This window comes from Macrobrachium nipponense, chromosome 22, assembly GCF_015104395.2.
Source record: "Macrobrachium nipponense isolate FS-2020 chromosome 22, ASM1510439v2, whole genome shotgun sequence".
Taxonomy (NCBI): domain Eukaryota; kingdom Metazoa; phylum Arthropoda; class Malacostraca; order Decapoda; family Palaemonidae; genus Macrobrachium; species Macrobrachium nipponense.
The window spans coordinates 40,280,828-40,296,689 of record NC_087213.1 but is presented as its reverse complement, the minus strand read 5'-3'; the positions used below and the strand labels follow the sequence as shown (position 1 = coordinate 40,296,689).

Below are 15,862 nucleotides of genomic sequence, written 5' to 3'. Positions count from 1 at the left end.
CACATTCATCACTATGATGGTTTGCATGTTTTCTCCTTCATTTAATATGGGTAATAATAAGGATTTTCCCACATCTCTTTCCTTTTCTGGTATGTTGTTCTTTTTTTCATTTCCAGAAATTCTGACATTTAAAAATCCAATTTTTCCAGAATATTTGATCTTCCTTCATCATAATTATTCATTTTGTGTCTGAATCTGCAATTTTCTCTGTATCTGCAATATCCTCTTGCATCGTACATACAGTATTTATCTCTTGTGCTGTATCTTGGAGCTAATGCTTGGAAATTCTTTGCTGACACTCCATATAGTGGTGATGGCTTGCTTTTTTCCTTCACCTCATATTCTTACTTCCTCTCTTTATTTGTTTCTTTCTTATTTTGGATTTTATTATTTGATTGATTATTTACTTGATTTTGATTCATGGCAACAGGGTGCATATATTTACATTTTTTGTCGAACTTACATCCTTTACCTTCTTTTAGGTTTTTGCATATTTTTGGATGTAGATCTCTGCAATCGTCCTCATAGCCATCTAGGTATGCACATTTACCATAGATTTCATAGTTGTGACATGTCTTGGGATGTTTGTAGAGAGAGAGAGAGAGAGAGAGAGAGAGAGAGAGAGAGAGAGAGAGAGAGAGAGAGAGAGAGAGAGAGAGAGAGAGAGAGAAATTTTGCTATTTACATTCATAGTATTTGAAAATTTGTAAATGAGTTTATCCTAAAAATGCATTTAGTCATGAAAAGAAGATGAAAACACAGTAATTTGTGATCCTTGCTCTAGCAAGTGATATTGAACTTCAAGAAGCTGTATATGAACCATCTTTTCAAGAGATGTTTCAACATCAGCGATACCACAAACCTCACCTTGCGTGAATTTTGGAAGGAGCATTTCGACATCGTAATATGCATACAACTCATTGATCAAGCTTGGCAGGAGGTTTCGAGGCGAACCTTGAATTCTTCGTGGAGGAAACTCAGGCCTGATGCTGTATCCGTCCGAGACTTTGAGGGATTCAACATGGGCAAAGCTGGTGCAGATTCAGAAACAGTTGACGATCCTGAAACTGTTTAACAACCAGATCTTGACGAGATCGTTGCGCTCGGCAAGTCCATGGGGCTGGTCGTCGACGAGGACGACATCAATGACCTTCTTGAGGAGCACCAAGAGGAGCTTACGACGGATGACCTGAAGGGTTGGAGGCCATGCAACATAACGTCGTTCAAGAAGAGTTCTCTAGCAGCGGTGAGGAGGATGCTCTAGCTGCTTTTCATAAGGTGCAATCATTTGTAGAAAAGACACCCCAAAAAGGCTTACAGAGGTTGTTTGCTTGCGCAGTTCGATGACATTTGCCTGAGTCGTTTCAGGAACATTGTGAAAAGCAAGCAGAAGCAATCTTCCTTGGATAGTTATTTTTTAGAGGCCTTTAGTAGGAGCAAGCAAACAGGAAGATCCAAGTGACACTACGAAAAAACAGAAAGTTGAAAGTGGTGAAGATATTGAAATTTTGTACAAAAAAAAAAGTATAATATAAAAAAAATAATTTTATTTTAAGTTTTTTGTATAGTTAAGTGTACGTACGTACAATTTTTCTGCCGTTTGTCCTCCTCCTCTGTTGCCACTTTCGGAGATAGCCTCACTCGAAAGGTAAGGTTCCACATTTTACTAAATACGTACGTATGTACGTACAGTATTTCTTGTACACCATGTACACTAATACACTTTATTTACAGGTACTACTATGTAGTACATATTAGTAGTACGTATTAAGTTAGATATTGAATGGTCCAAATTGTTGTAGTATTTCATTGTTTATTGGTCAATTTAGCTTTATTATAAAATTTACTGGAGTGTTTTTGTAGGGCTTGGAACAAATTAGGCAATTTACATGTAAAATGCGGTTCAAGATGCGAAAAGCTCAGGTTACGAAGGCCGCCTTGGAACGGATTAATTTCATATCCTGAGGTACCACTGTACATGGTCGAGTGATGAACCACGTATACGGGACCAATGATGACACACACATTCGTGTGATGTAGAAAGATACAAGTGTGAACATCAGGGTGAAGATCACTCCTGCCTAAGGTATCCCAACCTGATTTTGGAAGATAAACATTGACAGTAGGACTTTGGTCACATACACAGGAGTGTGAAGATCACGTACACGGACAAGTGACGACCACATACATGGACGTGATGAGTCCTGGATATATCCATGATATGTGGAATGATCCATGATAGAACAAAGAACGTCAGGGAGGACACTCTTGCCTAGCTGTATCAAACCCAGACTCTGGAAGACGGACGGTGGGAGTAGGATCTCCATCACGTACATGGGCAAGCGAGGACCATATACATGGGCAAGCAAGGATCCACGGCCATGTTCACCATCAGGGAGAAGATCACTCTTACTTAGAGGTCTCTTAATCAGACTCTTGAAGATGAACGGCTACAGGACCTTCACCACATATACGTACGAGAAACGATGACATGTTTTCGGAAGACACACGGATGTGTAGAGACAGCGGCAAAGCACTATCACAATTGTGACACCTTCGTGGTTACGAACACGTACACTTAGATGAGACACACTTGTGTAGAAAAACGGCGAACCAATCTGGCTCGCAACTCTCCTATTGTCACAAACACGTACATGTAAGTTGAGACACAGCCTTGAAAAGAAGTCGGCAAAGCAAGCGTTCACGTACTTGAAGGGAAGTCATGTCCGTGCTAGGAAGATGGAGAATGCCTTTTCTCACTCTCAGAAGACGCTACACGGACTAGAATACGTTCATGTACTTGAAGGGGAGACACATGTCCGTGCTGGGAAGATGGATAATCCCTTCTCTAACAATCGGCAGACGCCACATGGACTGGAACACCTTCACGTACTTGAAGGAGAGACATGTCCATATTGGGAACATGGAGAATCACTTCTCTCACTCTTAGAAGACGCTACACAGACCAGAACATGTTCACATACTTGAAGGAGAGAGACATCTGTGCTGGGAGGATGGAAAACCACATCTCTCACTCTCAAAAGACGCCACACGGACTAGAACATGTTCACGGACTTGAAGGGGAGAGACACGTCCATGCCAGGAAGAAGGAGAATCACTTCTCTCACTCTCAGAAGACACCACACGGACTGGACCACATTCACGTAGTACTTGAAGGGGAGAGACACGTCCGTGCTGGGAAGACGAAGAATCACCTCTCTTACTGTAAGAAGACACCACGACTTGTATCTCTGACTGTAACGATGTCATGGTCGATGCTGGAAGTTACGTCATGGCAACAGACAGGGAGAGACGTCACCAAAGCAGACATCACATTTGGACTGGTAGCCCAAGTCAAAGTCTCGGTAACAACGAAGATGGTGAAAAGGGTTTCTGCCACCTCCCACAGCAACTGGAAGCCTTCCCAAGACATGTACTCATGATAAATAGTGAAGTTTTTCCAAGAAAATCCATCAGCGACGCTGAAGGGATAAGAATAGAGATCGTCCATCAGCCGAAAGCAGTAGCAGAAGCCATGACATCACAGGCCCACTTGTGACATCACACAGCAGAATACTGTTACAGAGAGAGAGAGAGAGAGAATATTGTGTGTAGTGCACAAAACGTTAAAATCAAACACTAGAACAACTAATCACAAGACAAAACGGTAGAGTCGAACACCATCAGCAGACAATATTCAAAGCAGTCTGTAAAGTTGGTATCCTAACATGACGATCCCGTATTGTTTGGCAAGCAAGGGGCTCTGAAGATAGCAAGGAACACATCGCCGATAGTAATGACTGCTTCCAAAGTCTCACTATCTCTCAGCACAACCACACAAATAAAAAAAGTGATGTGGCATCTCTGTCAGAGGGAAGGGAAGCAGAGGGGCTCTCTCTCTCTCTCTCTCTCTCTCTCTCTCTCTCTCTCTCTCTCTCTCTCTCTCTCTCTCAAAAAAGAAACTTCTATCCCAAGAGATGGAAAAGAAAGAAACATAAAAACATTAATGTCAATGCAAATGTTTCACAATATCCCCTTAAGAGACAGACCAGCATACTCATAACACAAGCGATGACAAAGCAGAAGAAAATGGCACAACTAATGCAATTTGCATCTGTCCCAAGATAGGTCAACAAGGAACAAGGAAAGCTTTCTAAAAAATTATCCCTGGAACTTCTTGGGTGAAAAAATGAAACAAAGTACAGGTGCTGATTAAAAAAAACTGGCTTGGGGGAAGGAGAGCAAAGCAACACACTACTCTCCAAGGTGGTTGAAGAAAGATTGGTGGATGTTGGTCAGTGACCAACATCCACCTTGTATATGCATGAGTTACCAGATGCCACAGATGTTTTACAATCTTCTATTGTTTTTAACCGGTTTCCAGCTAGTACTAGAAGAATTATCCTACTGTTAAGACCAAAGGTTTGTTCCACATATGAACAAAATAAAGTTGGGGTTTGACCATAATTATAAAGTTGATGAAGGGGTCTTTTTTTGGCTGCAAGGAAATACCCCCAAGAGAATGGCTAAAAAAAATCTCTCAGCTCTTAGTAACTGGTAATTAGCATTAGTAAAATAAGAAATTTATCTGCTGCATGGACACAAAATGTGAGTAAAGCACAAACTAGATTTGTCAGCTGTGACTTACCACATTTTCTATTTTCAAACATATTATCACACCATAGTACTGTATAAGAACATGATACTAGTTGGTTATATAACAAAATTTGAAACTTTAAACCTATCTACAACAGGGGGTTGGTATATTATGCACACCACATTAAGTTTTAGAAATCAAACTTATTTTTTTATATTACCTTAAACTCCCAATAATTTTATTAGAATTAACTAAAAACTAAAATAAATACTTCATACCAAATGGCAATAAGCTAACTGAAAAGACTATTAATGACCAAAATGGAATGATAATTACCTGCAGAAGTTGGAGTTACAATGGTCTCCATTCTTTTATGCTGGGGCACAGGATACACACCAGCAGTTGATGTACTTGGTCTTGGTAGCTCTCTGATGTCCGCTAAATGGAAAACACTACTGCCACCAACAACAGAAGGAACAGGATGGGGTCGCGACTTTGACTGAGGCTGTTGTAACTGGGGTTCATGGTGCATCTTTGGAAGTTGTACTATGGGTGAACTTGACTTCTTTGGATATGGTTTACTTACATGACTTATTGTCACACTGTCTGAAGCCAATTTGATCTTTAAAGGTGGTATTGCCTTAGCAAATTGTTCTATATTTGTCTGTGGCTCTTCAACATTGCTACAGGTTACTGATTTTTCTTTTCTTAATGTATCTTGAAGTTCTACTAAATTCACACTGTCCTCTACAGGCCCCGCCTTTTCATTTTTCTTAGACTCCTCTTGGAGGTGTTCATCCTTATCTAAATTCCCACTAAACTGTGCATCATCTTTGCTAAATGACCCTGTTTTTTCTTTTCTCAAGGTATCTTGAAGTTCAGCTAAATTCACATTGTCTTCTTCAGCCTCTAAACTCTTATTTTTTGTAGAAATCTCTTGTAGGTCTTCGTCATATTTTATATTATCAGGCTGATCTGCACCATGAGAAACACCTTCCATTTGTTTTTGTTTCTGAATTTTTAGCTGCATACGAATGGCCTTATTCTTTTGTTTAACAGATAATGGTAAAGCTGGCCTTCCCTTCTTTTTTGGCACTAAAGAAATAGCCTCTTCAGGCTCAACAATATTTTCTTCATTTGTTTTTAGAATACTAGCCTCCTCAGCTGGATTATAATCATAGGGATCTTGTGAATTTGATCCTTGTTCAAGGCAGATTTTCTTTGACTCAGGTGGCTGCATAGATTTTGTGGATGTATTGCTGACAGTACTAGCTCCACTAAGTTTTCTCTTCCTACTCTCAGATGTATCTACCGATGACTTGCTGGATTTATTAGTTTTAACACTTCTAACACTGCTTGCTTGAGATATATCACTCGAAGCATCATCCTGGCCAGCTCGGCGGGAGTGAGGGTCAATACTTGTTAGCAAATTCAAAACTCCTTCATCCATATATAACGTGTCCACTTCTGACCACCGCTTTCTTCTCTTTGTGTTTGAAAACAGGGCTTCCACAACCCCGTCTAGTTCTGGCGAAGATGCTAGCATTGGCTCAGTAGGCCTTTTTGGACGAAGTTTATGTACACTTGATTCACTGGAAGATCCCTCTGACACAGTGACAGACTCATCACTCATACTCTTCAACATATTTTGTACACCTTCATCTTGGAAAAGTTGTTTTAATATTCGTGGAACTTTCTCCTTGGACTTAGCCAACAAAGGGCTTTGCATTTCACATACCTGATCAGTTACATTTACTATACTTTTTTCATTTTGGTTATCCTTACTCTTAATTAAGTTAGAAGCTTCAATTGTCATTTCTTGAGCAGTATGGACTTTTTGATCTGACCCATCCTTTGCCAAACTCACTTTGGCAGCATCTTGAGAGTCACTCTCACTAGTAGGTAAAAAACTGGCTGTATGCTTATTCTTTGCATAAAACACTGTTGTACTCAATTCAGGCATATTGTTCTTTGGTTCCATTTCCTTTCCTGCATCAACAGAACTTTCAACAGAGTACATCGTTGCATTCAAATTATTCACTGCAGTTCTTTGGTCATTCTCCAAATTATGATAAGCAGTACTTACTACTACTTTTCTTCTATCAATATTTCCAAGACTTGATTCTTTAATAGATTCTGAATTGTCCTCTGGTTCCGCCATCAGAATCTCCATGGTTTTTAAAACAGGTTCCACTGATTTCTTAGAATCATTCAAACTAGTTTTCTCCAAAGTATGACAATTGTTGAAACCTAATTCTTCACATTCCACTTCACTGGTTTCAAGTGGGTGCTTACCTAGTACAGCAAGATGCTGAGGGGAGAGCACAGGCGTTTTATTAGCACTAATGACTTGACAATTTGAAGAAACTTCAGTATTACCTACCTCTTCAGTTCCAATACATTCTTCAAATTCAGTTTTCACTTCACATTGGCTTTTTAATTGCAACTGTTCAGTTTCACTCTCCTTTTGTTCCAAATTCTGAAACAGTATGTCTTCAACCACATTTTCTTGGTTTAACTCTACATCTACTGTCTCTACCTCTTTAATCTCTTCCTCATTCCAGTGCTCTGTATTTTCCTTAGCTTCACCCTTTGTAACAGCTTCGTCCAGTTCAATTTTCTCAATCAATTTATTTTCTAAAGGTATATCAACCTCTAATCTTCCTTCAACACTTTGGGTAGTACTTCCACTGACTTTTGTGAGTGTCTTGGTAATTTGCTTTTCATCATAAATATTGACTTTCTCCACTGTCTTTGTATCAGTGATTTGTGCATTAGAGTCACTAAGTAGAATTTCTGAGCTATTGCTGTCTTCTTCCTGATCATTTCCACTATTTTTCTTTTGCAAAATCTCCTTAGCATCTTGAGCTTTCTTTATAACTGGTAGCTCATGCTTATTCATTTCAATTTTCTGCTTGTCTGATTGTAACAAATTTGTTACTCCCTTACTCATCAAAATCTCAGGGGATTTATCATTTTGTGTCTTTTTAGTTTCAAGCAAGTCCAACTCTTTCTGACTCTTCCCTTGCTTTACATTTGCTTGCCAGCCTTTACCTAGTTCTGTAGCAGGGCCATCACCAGCTTTAGAATGACCACTGACTTCATTCAATGGAGTAACTTCCAATTTTCTTTCAGGAGCCTCTTCAACTTCATCTGGCAATGGCATAGATACATTGTTATCAGAGCTCTTCTCTGGTCCAACTTTGCTAATCTCTATGAGAGTTGTTTTCTTTGTCACTCTCCTGGTAGTTAAAACTTTATCTTCCTCCACTACTTCTTTTTGGACACTTATATTTCCTTCTCTATTTCTCATCTTGGCTTTTCCTTTCACAGTTTTCTTAGTCCCTTGCAATTCTTTGTCCTCTGAATCTCCAAGAGGGGAGGACTTTTTTTCTTGGTCAATTTTACTTGCAGTCTCTACTTGTTTTCCTTTACTTGGAGAAATACTGCTAACAGGAATGTTCTTAGATCTGCCTGCAGCAGGTACAGTAACCCCAGATTTTTGAGACCTCTTAGGTGACTCTTCAGCAAGACTCATCTGGCTATCAAAATTTCCTGTAATGGTAGAAGAGGATTTTCTTAAGTTTGTCCCTTCTCCTCTGCCATATTTTGGCTTAACTTTGTGAACTCCATCATCATCTACAGCCTTTGTGTCGTCCTTGAAGGCATTAATATTTTCAAGCGAACTACTTCGACCACTGCTGTTTCTCACTGCATTATTTGACTTCTGAGATGCTTCTTTCCCAGTGGAACTAGTTTTTGAGGCTGAATTTTCTTTAGAAGTTATATCATTCTTAGCAGAAACACTTTTATTCAGAGGTTGATTGGTGTGTTCTGGAGATTTCCCATGTTCAGATCTTCTTATGACTCTGCCTGCTAAACTCTTTTCAGCTTTACTGACATGCTTATCTTTCTGTTCATTATCAGAGACATCTGTGTCTTCTTTATCCCGTGGATTGGCTTTTACAGGCGCAATTTTAGTATCTTCAACAGGCTTTCCAGGAGACAGCGCTCCCAACCGAACACCTTTGGCAGACTTTGTACTTTTACACTTTGGAGTTGTTTGTGTTTGATTGTTAACAGAGGCACTTGGGGTTGAACTTACTTCACTTTCATCAAGTGACACACCACTTCCCTTCTTCTTAGTACCTGTCACCTTTTTCTTAGCATCCACACGAGATGACTTTTCTTTCCCTTTGCCTACACTTTCCAAAGACATGTCCTTCTTGACAGATGTTTTTACATATATCCCTGAGGAGTCAACATCTGGTGAAACATCTTCCTGACTCCATTTGACTAATCTCTTTACTACAGATATTTTCTTACCTCTCAAGACAGGTCGACTTACTGGAATCACAGTTTGAGGTTCCCCATTCATGGTATTATGAACATCAGCTATGACAGTTTCAACTTTTTTACTTGATTTTCCATCTGGAGACACTTTACGGTCATCTGCTTCCACTAAATTAAGTTTTCTCTTTGGTGGTCTGCCCCTCTTTCTCTTGACAACTTCCTCATCACTATTTTGGGGTGACTTTTTCTTTGGGGTTTCTGAGTTTTCTTCAGTAGATAAATGAGACTCACCTTTCTCAATAACATCCTCTTTATGGGATTCAACTTCTAATTCATGGTGTCCATTAGTTATAGACTCTGCCTCAGAATCAATTTTTTCCACAGACTTTGACAAAGGTGTTTTCATTTTCTTGGGTGTCACAGACTTCTTTTTAGTACCAGACACACTATCAGCAGACCTTGCCCTTAATGGTGGATTCCAAAACACTGGTGGTGGTGTGACTGTTATACACTTCAGGTCATTTTCAAACTTACTTTCAGTACCAGCACTTGAAGTTATAGCACCAATTTCACTCTTCACTGTTTCCACATCCACACCATTTTCTGTCTTGCGTACCTCACGCAGACCTTTTGTTACCGATTTGTACACAGGTCTTATACAAGAGGGCAGGACCTCTGATATGCCAGGAGATGTTGCAGGGGACCTTACCTTGAATGAAGACATTATTGCTGGGGTGGTAATAATAGGAACATCCTCAGTAGGAACATTCTCAATCTTGGTTAATATTTCACTTGTTCCATTTACAGTTGTATCTTTGGGTGACAGTTTTTTTAAGCTACTTAAAGATTTTGTATCAGCTTCCTCATCACCATCAGTACCAACTTTGGATTTACTTTTTTGAGTACCTCTGGTTACACTTTTAGGGCTGCTCTTGATCTCTTTATTTTCCTTAGGAGTGCTTTGACTCCTACGAGTCCTGACAGACTTTCTTTTCTGAGATGCATCTGGTGACTTTTGCAAACCACTATCACTATTACTACCGTTTGTAACTGGTCCTTCAATGTTTTCTGTTCCTTGCAAAAATTGTAACTTCATACTTTCTAGAACCAAAGGTGTGTTAATTACTTCACCCTTCATACTTTCGGTATTTTCACTGTTGTTATTGTTGTTATTAACACTCAAAACATTCTCATCATTTTCAATTGATTTAGATTTTCGTGATTTGCTTTTTGTCTTATTACTACTGTTATTGTTCCTTTCCTCTTCAGCCTTCCGAGCACGATACTCAATCCAACGAACTTTTCTACCGTCGACCTTCGAACCCTTGCGGACCTTAATTGCTACTTCTAATTCCTGCAGCTGGCTGAGAGCAATCTCCTTTTCAGTTACCAACTGAATAGGTGTTGTTGGCCTAACTCTCTGTAAATCTTTATCTGACTTGCTTATCTTTGCACAAGACTCTGCTTCTAACAGATCTTGATGGATGTCTTCTTCACCCCCCGCAGAGGAATCGTTTGTAGCGGTTACAGCCAGTTTGGTGCCTGTGGGTGTAGACATTGATGATGAGTTTATGGTTCCTTGCTCGGAGGAAGAGGATACAGGGGTTTTGGCATGAATGGTAGATGTAGTGCAGAGTGCAGAATCATGCAATAAAGAGGGACTGGCTTTCCTAGGCGTGCGAGCTGTACGGCCAACGGGGGGTAATGAACTGTCATCCCTGTCAGTGAGGCTGGCACCAGCACGGACAGCAATACCAGCCATCATGCAGAAAGCCACACACTAAACAACACATACGCAGCTTTAGTCTTACTACAGTCCAAACGCCTACACCACAACCTGCAAACATAAACACACCAAATTACCAAACTAAAGGAAACAAATTAAAAACTAAAAAAACAAAAACAAAAAAAACTAAAGAAAATCTGGATACAAAGCTATTAAAAACAAAAATAACACCACAAAAAAACCTAAAGAACACTATAGCCACAAAAATAAAAAAAACTAAGAGCAAAACCAAGCACAGCAACATCTAATTTGGATATACTAATTTACTGTAAAAATAATAAACCTTACCTGGAGAAAAATGGACCAAACCATACACAGAACAATAACCTCTACATAATTACAAAAAAGCAGAGACAATTATGCAAACATTGACCCACACCCATCCCCCACAGAATTACCATTTTCAGTTCGAAGCAAATCTACAGAACATAACAGCCTAGCCTATCATAATTACCATCATCTCTCTTTATTTATAACAGACTACTTAATTACCCAATACCTGTAATTCACAAATATAAACATTTGATATCTCACTGATAATATATTGCCCAGGTTTTATTTCAACAAAATATAATTTACAGCATCATCAACACTATAAATATAAAACTCTCAAATTCTTAAAAATTAATATTTTACCTAAAGCACTTTCAGTTTAATTCATCTCATGAATTTTCAGCTGTAAAGTAGACTATTCACAAATACAACTGCAATCAACATAACATTTATTACTTATTCAGATGCTAACCCTTTAAGTTTGTGGGCTGGGTGCACTATCACTGTGCCACAAAACCAGAGAGCGAGTACTGTACTTAAATATGTTCATCAAGTTATTAATAGAATATAAAACTGAATTGACATTATACAGGATGGTATTTCTGTGAGATGTTCCTCCTTTGACTAAAGATACAAAGCAGAGAATAAAAAATCTTCATACCTGTAATCATTTATTTATTTATATTATATATATATATATATATATATATATATATATATATATATATATATATATATATATATCAATTCAAGCTACAAATGTCCTTTAATATCTAAATTCACTTTACCTCCCAAATGATATATTTTCATATATGTACCGAAGGGGAATTTTTTAATTGATAATAATTTCGTCCCCCCATGGGATCGAACCACCGTCCAAGTGGACGGGGACGAAATCAGAACAGTCAGTGACGCTATCCAATCAGCTGATTGGATAGCGTCACTGACTGTTCTGATTTCGTCCCCGTTCACTTGGACGGTGGTTCGATCCCATGGGGGGACGAAATTATTATCAATTAAAAAATTCCCCTTCGGTACATATATGAAAATATATCATTTGGGAGGTAAAGTGAATTTAGATATTAAAGGACATTTGTAGCTTGAATTGATATATAAATGGATCACGGTTCGATGTGATAATTATTCATATATATATATATATATATATATATATATATATACATACAGTGGACCCCCCGTATTCGCGTTCTCCAGATTCGCGGACTCACACATTCGCGATTTCTCTCGGGAACGTTTCCCTGCATTATTCGCGGAAAATCCGCGCATTCGCGGTATTTTTCTATGAGAAATATCCATAAATTCCTGGTTTTTGTTATCAATTTCATCATAAAATGCACTTTTTGTGATAAAACCATTAAAAAACCAAGTATAAAATTTTTTAGTGGTTTTTCTTAAGTTTTAACAAACAAAATAGGCTGTTTTTAGCGTTTTTATAGGGGTTCCAAACATTCGCAGATTCTAACTATTCACGGGGGGGTCTGGTACGCATCCCCCGCGAATACAGGGGGACCACTGTATATATATATATACTATATATTATATATATATATATAATATATATAATATATATATATATATATATATATATATATATATATTATATAATATATATATACTATATATATATATATATATATATATATATATATATAATATATATATATATATATATATATATATATATATTAATATATATTATATATATATATATATATATATATATATATACATATTATATATATATATATAATATATATATATATATATATATATATATATATACATATACATACAGTGGGGCCCCTATTCGCGTTCTCCGGATTCGCTGACTCACACATTCGCGGATTTCTCTCGGGAATGTTTCCCACATTATTCGCGGAAAATTTGCAAATTCACGGTATTTTTCTATGAGAAATATCCACAAATTCCTGGTTTTCTTGATCAATTTCATCATAAAATGCACTTTTTGTGACAAAACTATTTAAAAAAACCAAGTATGAAAATTTTTAGTGGTTTTTCTTGGGCTTTAACTAACAAAATAGGCTGTTTTTAGCGTTTTTATAGGGGTTCCAAACATTCGCGGGTTCTAACTATTCACGGGGGGGTCTGGTACGCATCCCCTGCGAATACGGGGGGACCACTGTATATACATACAGTAAACCAACTAACAATACAAAAACATTCCTATACACAAATACAGAGGGGTAGGATTTGCAATATCCATGCTGTCAATGCTTTTGAATGGTATAGACAGACTTTCATGAATCAATGTACATTATGGTATAGTATTATGTCATCACCAAATTTCAAAGATACAATATCAGAAATACATATCTGGATACAAGAAAGGGTACACACACTGTTCTTCTACAACAGTACTTCCAGCACAGTTAATGAATGCCATCTCACTAGACATTATATACATACTAATACCAACAGCTGCAATTCATAGGAAACCACATTAGACTACAGTATTTTAATCTTATTGATGTTTGGACATCTTTGCCCCTGTGGCTTTCATCTCAATGCTCTTCTTTCATATTGGATTTTTATCTACTGTCAGGCCTTTCTATTTTTTTTAGTGGTCTGCATCATGAATCTATTTTTTTTCTTTTCGCCTCTTCTTTGCCAATACTTTATTGAAGACTATCTCCTTCCCACTCTCCCAATTTCAATTCAAAGTGATGACTCATCCTCCAACCCCTTTTTCTATAAGGTCAGTTGAAGCATACTAATTGAAAAATTGAAAATTATATATCCACTTTGATATCAACTGCAGAATTACATTTATTTTGTAGCCATTTGCCCTACGTCATAATAAAAGTAATATTTTTCATCATGTCTTTTCTTCTTTTATTTCTTTTTTACCAAATTTTCTTGTCATATTAGTGTTTTTCTTTTAACAATAAGACAGTATGCTATGAAGAAAGTATAAAAATCAGAAAAAAGCTAAAATGAACATCACAGCTCACAATCAAGCCAAACACCACACCAACACTTGTGGCAACAACAACTGGTTTGATCTCTGTGACCTAAACTAGTATTAACATACTGTACTCTGTTTGGCAGTCTGCATCTTATTTTAATTAGTTTCATTACAATTAACCCTTTACATGAGAACACACTGTTTAAACTTTTAAATAAAAGCAAAAACTAAGGACCTAGGTCCTGGTCGACTCCCCAAAAATGATATTTTCATAACAATTAGGTTTTATATATACTTACCACATAACTACATAGCCATAAGTTTTCTACCTTATCAGCAATTCAATATTCGAAAATTCAAGTTATTCGATTCTGGCCCACACCCAGGTAAGTACAGGTACAACAATGTTGAAGGTGTCATTCTTTTGTGCCACATGTCCATGAGATGGAAGGGCTTTGATCATGTAGTTTCTTGCTAAGTATAAATAAAACCTAATTTTATTTTAAAAATGTCATTCTTATATAAGTAACTTACCAAGTAACTGCAAGTAAATGGCCACGTTTCAGTGAATGGCGATTTTCGCACCACTACTTTAGTGGGGAACCTTGTGGCTAAGGAGTACTCTGAAGGCCAACAAGATGAGACCATAAAACAAATGCCCTTGCCCTGGGTGCAGTACACAAAATGCAACCAGAAATAATTTTAGCACACCAAACAACAATGTCAAAACCAACACCCGACCATAAAACCCAATGACTGGTGGGTACTCCTGGTACAAAGTACTGCCAGGCTTCCCAAACTTCAACATCCTAAAACAAGGTGAGGGGAAAGGGAACTACAAGAGTTACTCCCTATCCTGTCCCCCCATTACCATGCTAGCTACGGCCAAAGGGCACAACGTACTGTAATTACTATGAACAATCTTTGCATCTCACAGATAATGGTTGATTGGAGATTGTGGAGAGCGACAAGTTCTTGAAAAGCAGCGAAATGGCAACTGCCCTAATGTCATGAGCTTCAACTTTAAAGACTGAAATAACACTTTTTAGAAAGAAGGGCAAGACATTCTTAGATAAGGGCCATAACAGGTTCCTCACAAAACACAAAATCTGAGAGGTAACTCTGATCCCCTTGGTTTTATCTAGATAAAACACCACAAAATCTGAGAGGTAACTCTAATCCCCTTGGTTTTATCTAGATAAAGCTTAAGTGCTCTACCTGGGCAAAGGACTCGCTCTTGGTCTGCCGGTCCCAGGATATCCACTAAATTGTTGATCTTACAAGAACAAGGCCAGAGGTTGGAGATAGTTTTGTTCTTTGCCATTTTGCATGGTGTTTTTACGTTGCTTGGAACCAGTGGTTATTCAGCAACGGGACCAATGGCTTTACATGACTTCCGAACCATGTCGAGAGTGAACTTCTATCACCAGAAATACACATCTCTCACTCCTCAACGGAATGGCCGAGAATTGAACCCGCGACCACCGAGGTGGAACGTTAATACCATACCAACCACACCGCTGAGGCGCTTATATAGCCATTAGTTTCCACGGATGGCAGCCAAATTCAAATTTCGCAGGTAGCGCTTTGATTGCTCAGTGTGTAGGTACTAGGTATACAGTGCCAATCCCCAACAGCAATACAGTGGAACCTCTACGTATGAAAAATTTGCGATTGCTTTCGCAGTTTTCTTGAAAAGCCCTTCACTTTGACAAGTTCCCGGACAGTCTGAAACCAGTCAGAGCAATAGCAGATAAGCCTTGATGAAAGCAATGAAAGTGCAGCTGCTTTAGCAGGCTTCTTTTCTGTAGCAGGAGTCTCAGAAAGTCTGACAGCAGGCCAAGAAGGTCAGGAAAACATTCTTTCTGAGGTCAGAAATGGCTAACCTTCACTTTGACAAGTTTCCAGACAGTCTGAAGCCGGTCAGAGCAATAGCAGATAAGCCTTGATGAAAGCAATGAAAGTG

At 38.1% G+C, this 15,862-nt stretch overlaps 1 protein-coding gene across 4 annotated transcripts in view; it reads right to left on the bottom strand.

Moving 5' to 3' along the window:
* The window catches only part of LOC135198607 (uncharacterized), an 88,452-nt gene that overhangs the window by 59,307 nt on the left and 13,283 nt on the right, over positions 1–15,862 (bottom strand). For 3 of the 4 annotated variants that reach the window (XM_064226340.1, XM_064226343.1, XM_064226341.1), the window contains exon 2: positions 4,934–10,727. In XM_064226340.1, coding sequence (XP_064082410.1) covers positions 4,934–10,655 — 5,722 coding nt within the window. In that variant the 5' untranslated portion in view covers positions 10,656–10,727. The remainder of the gene's footprint in view (positions 1–4,933; positions 10,728–15,862) is intronic. The other variant, XM_064226342.1, reaches the window with a different exon arrangement.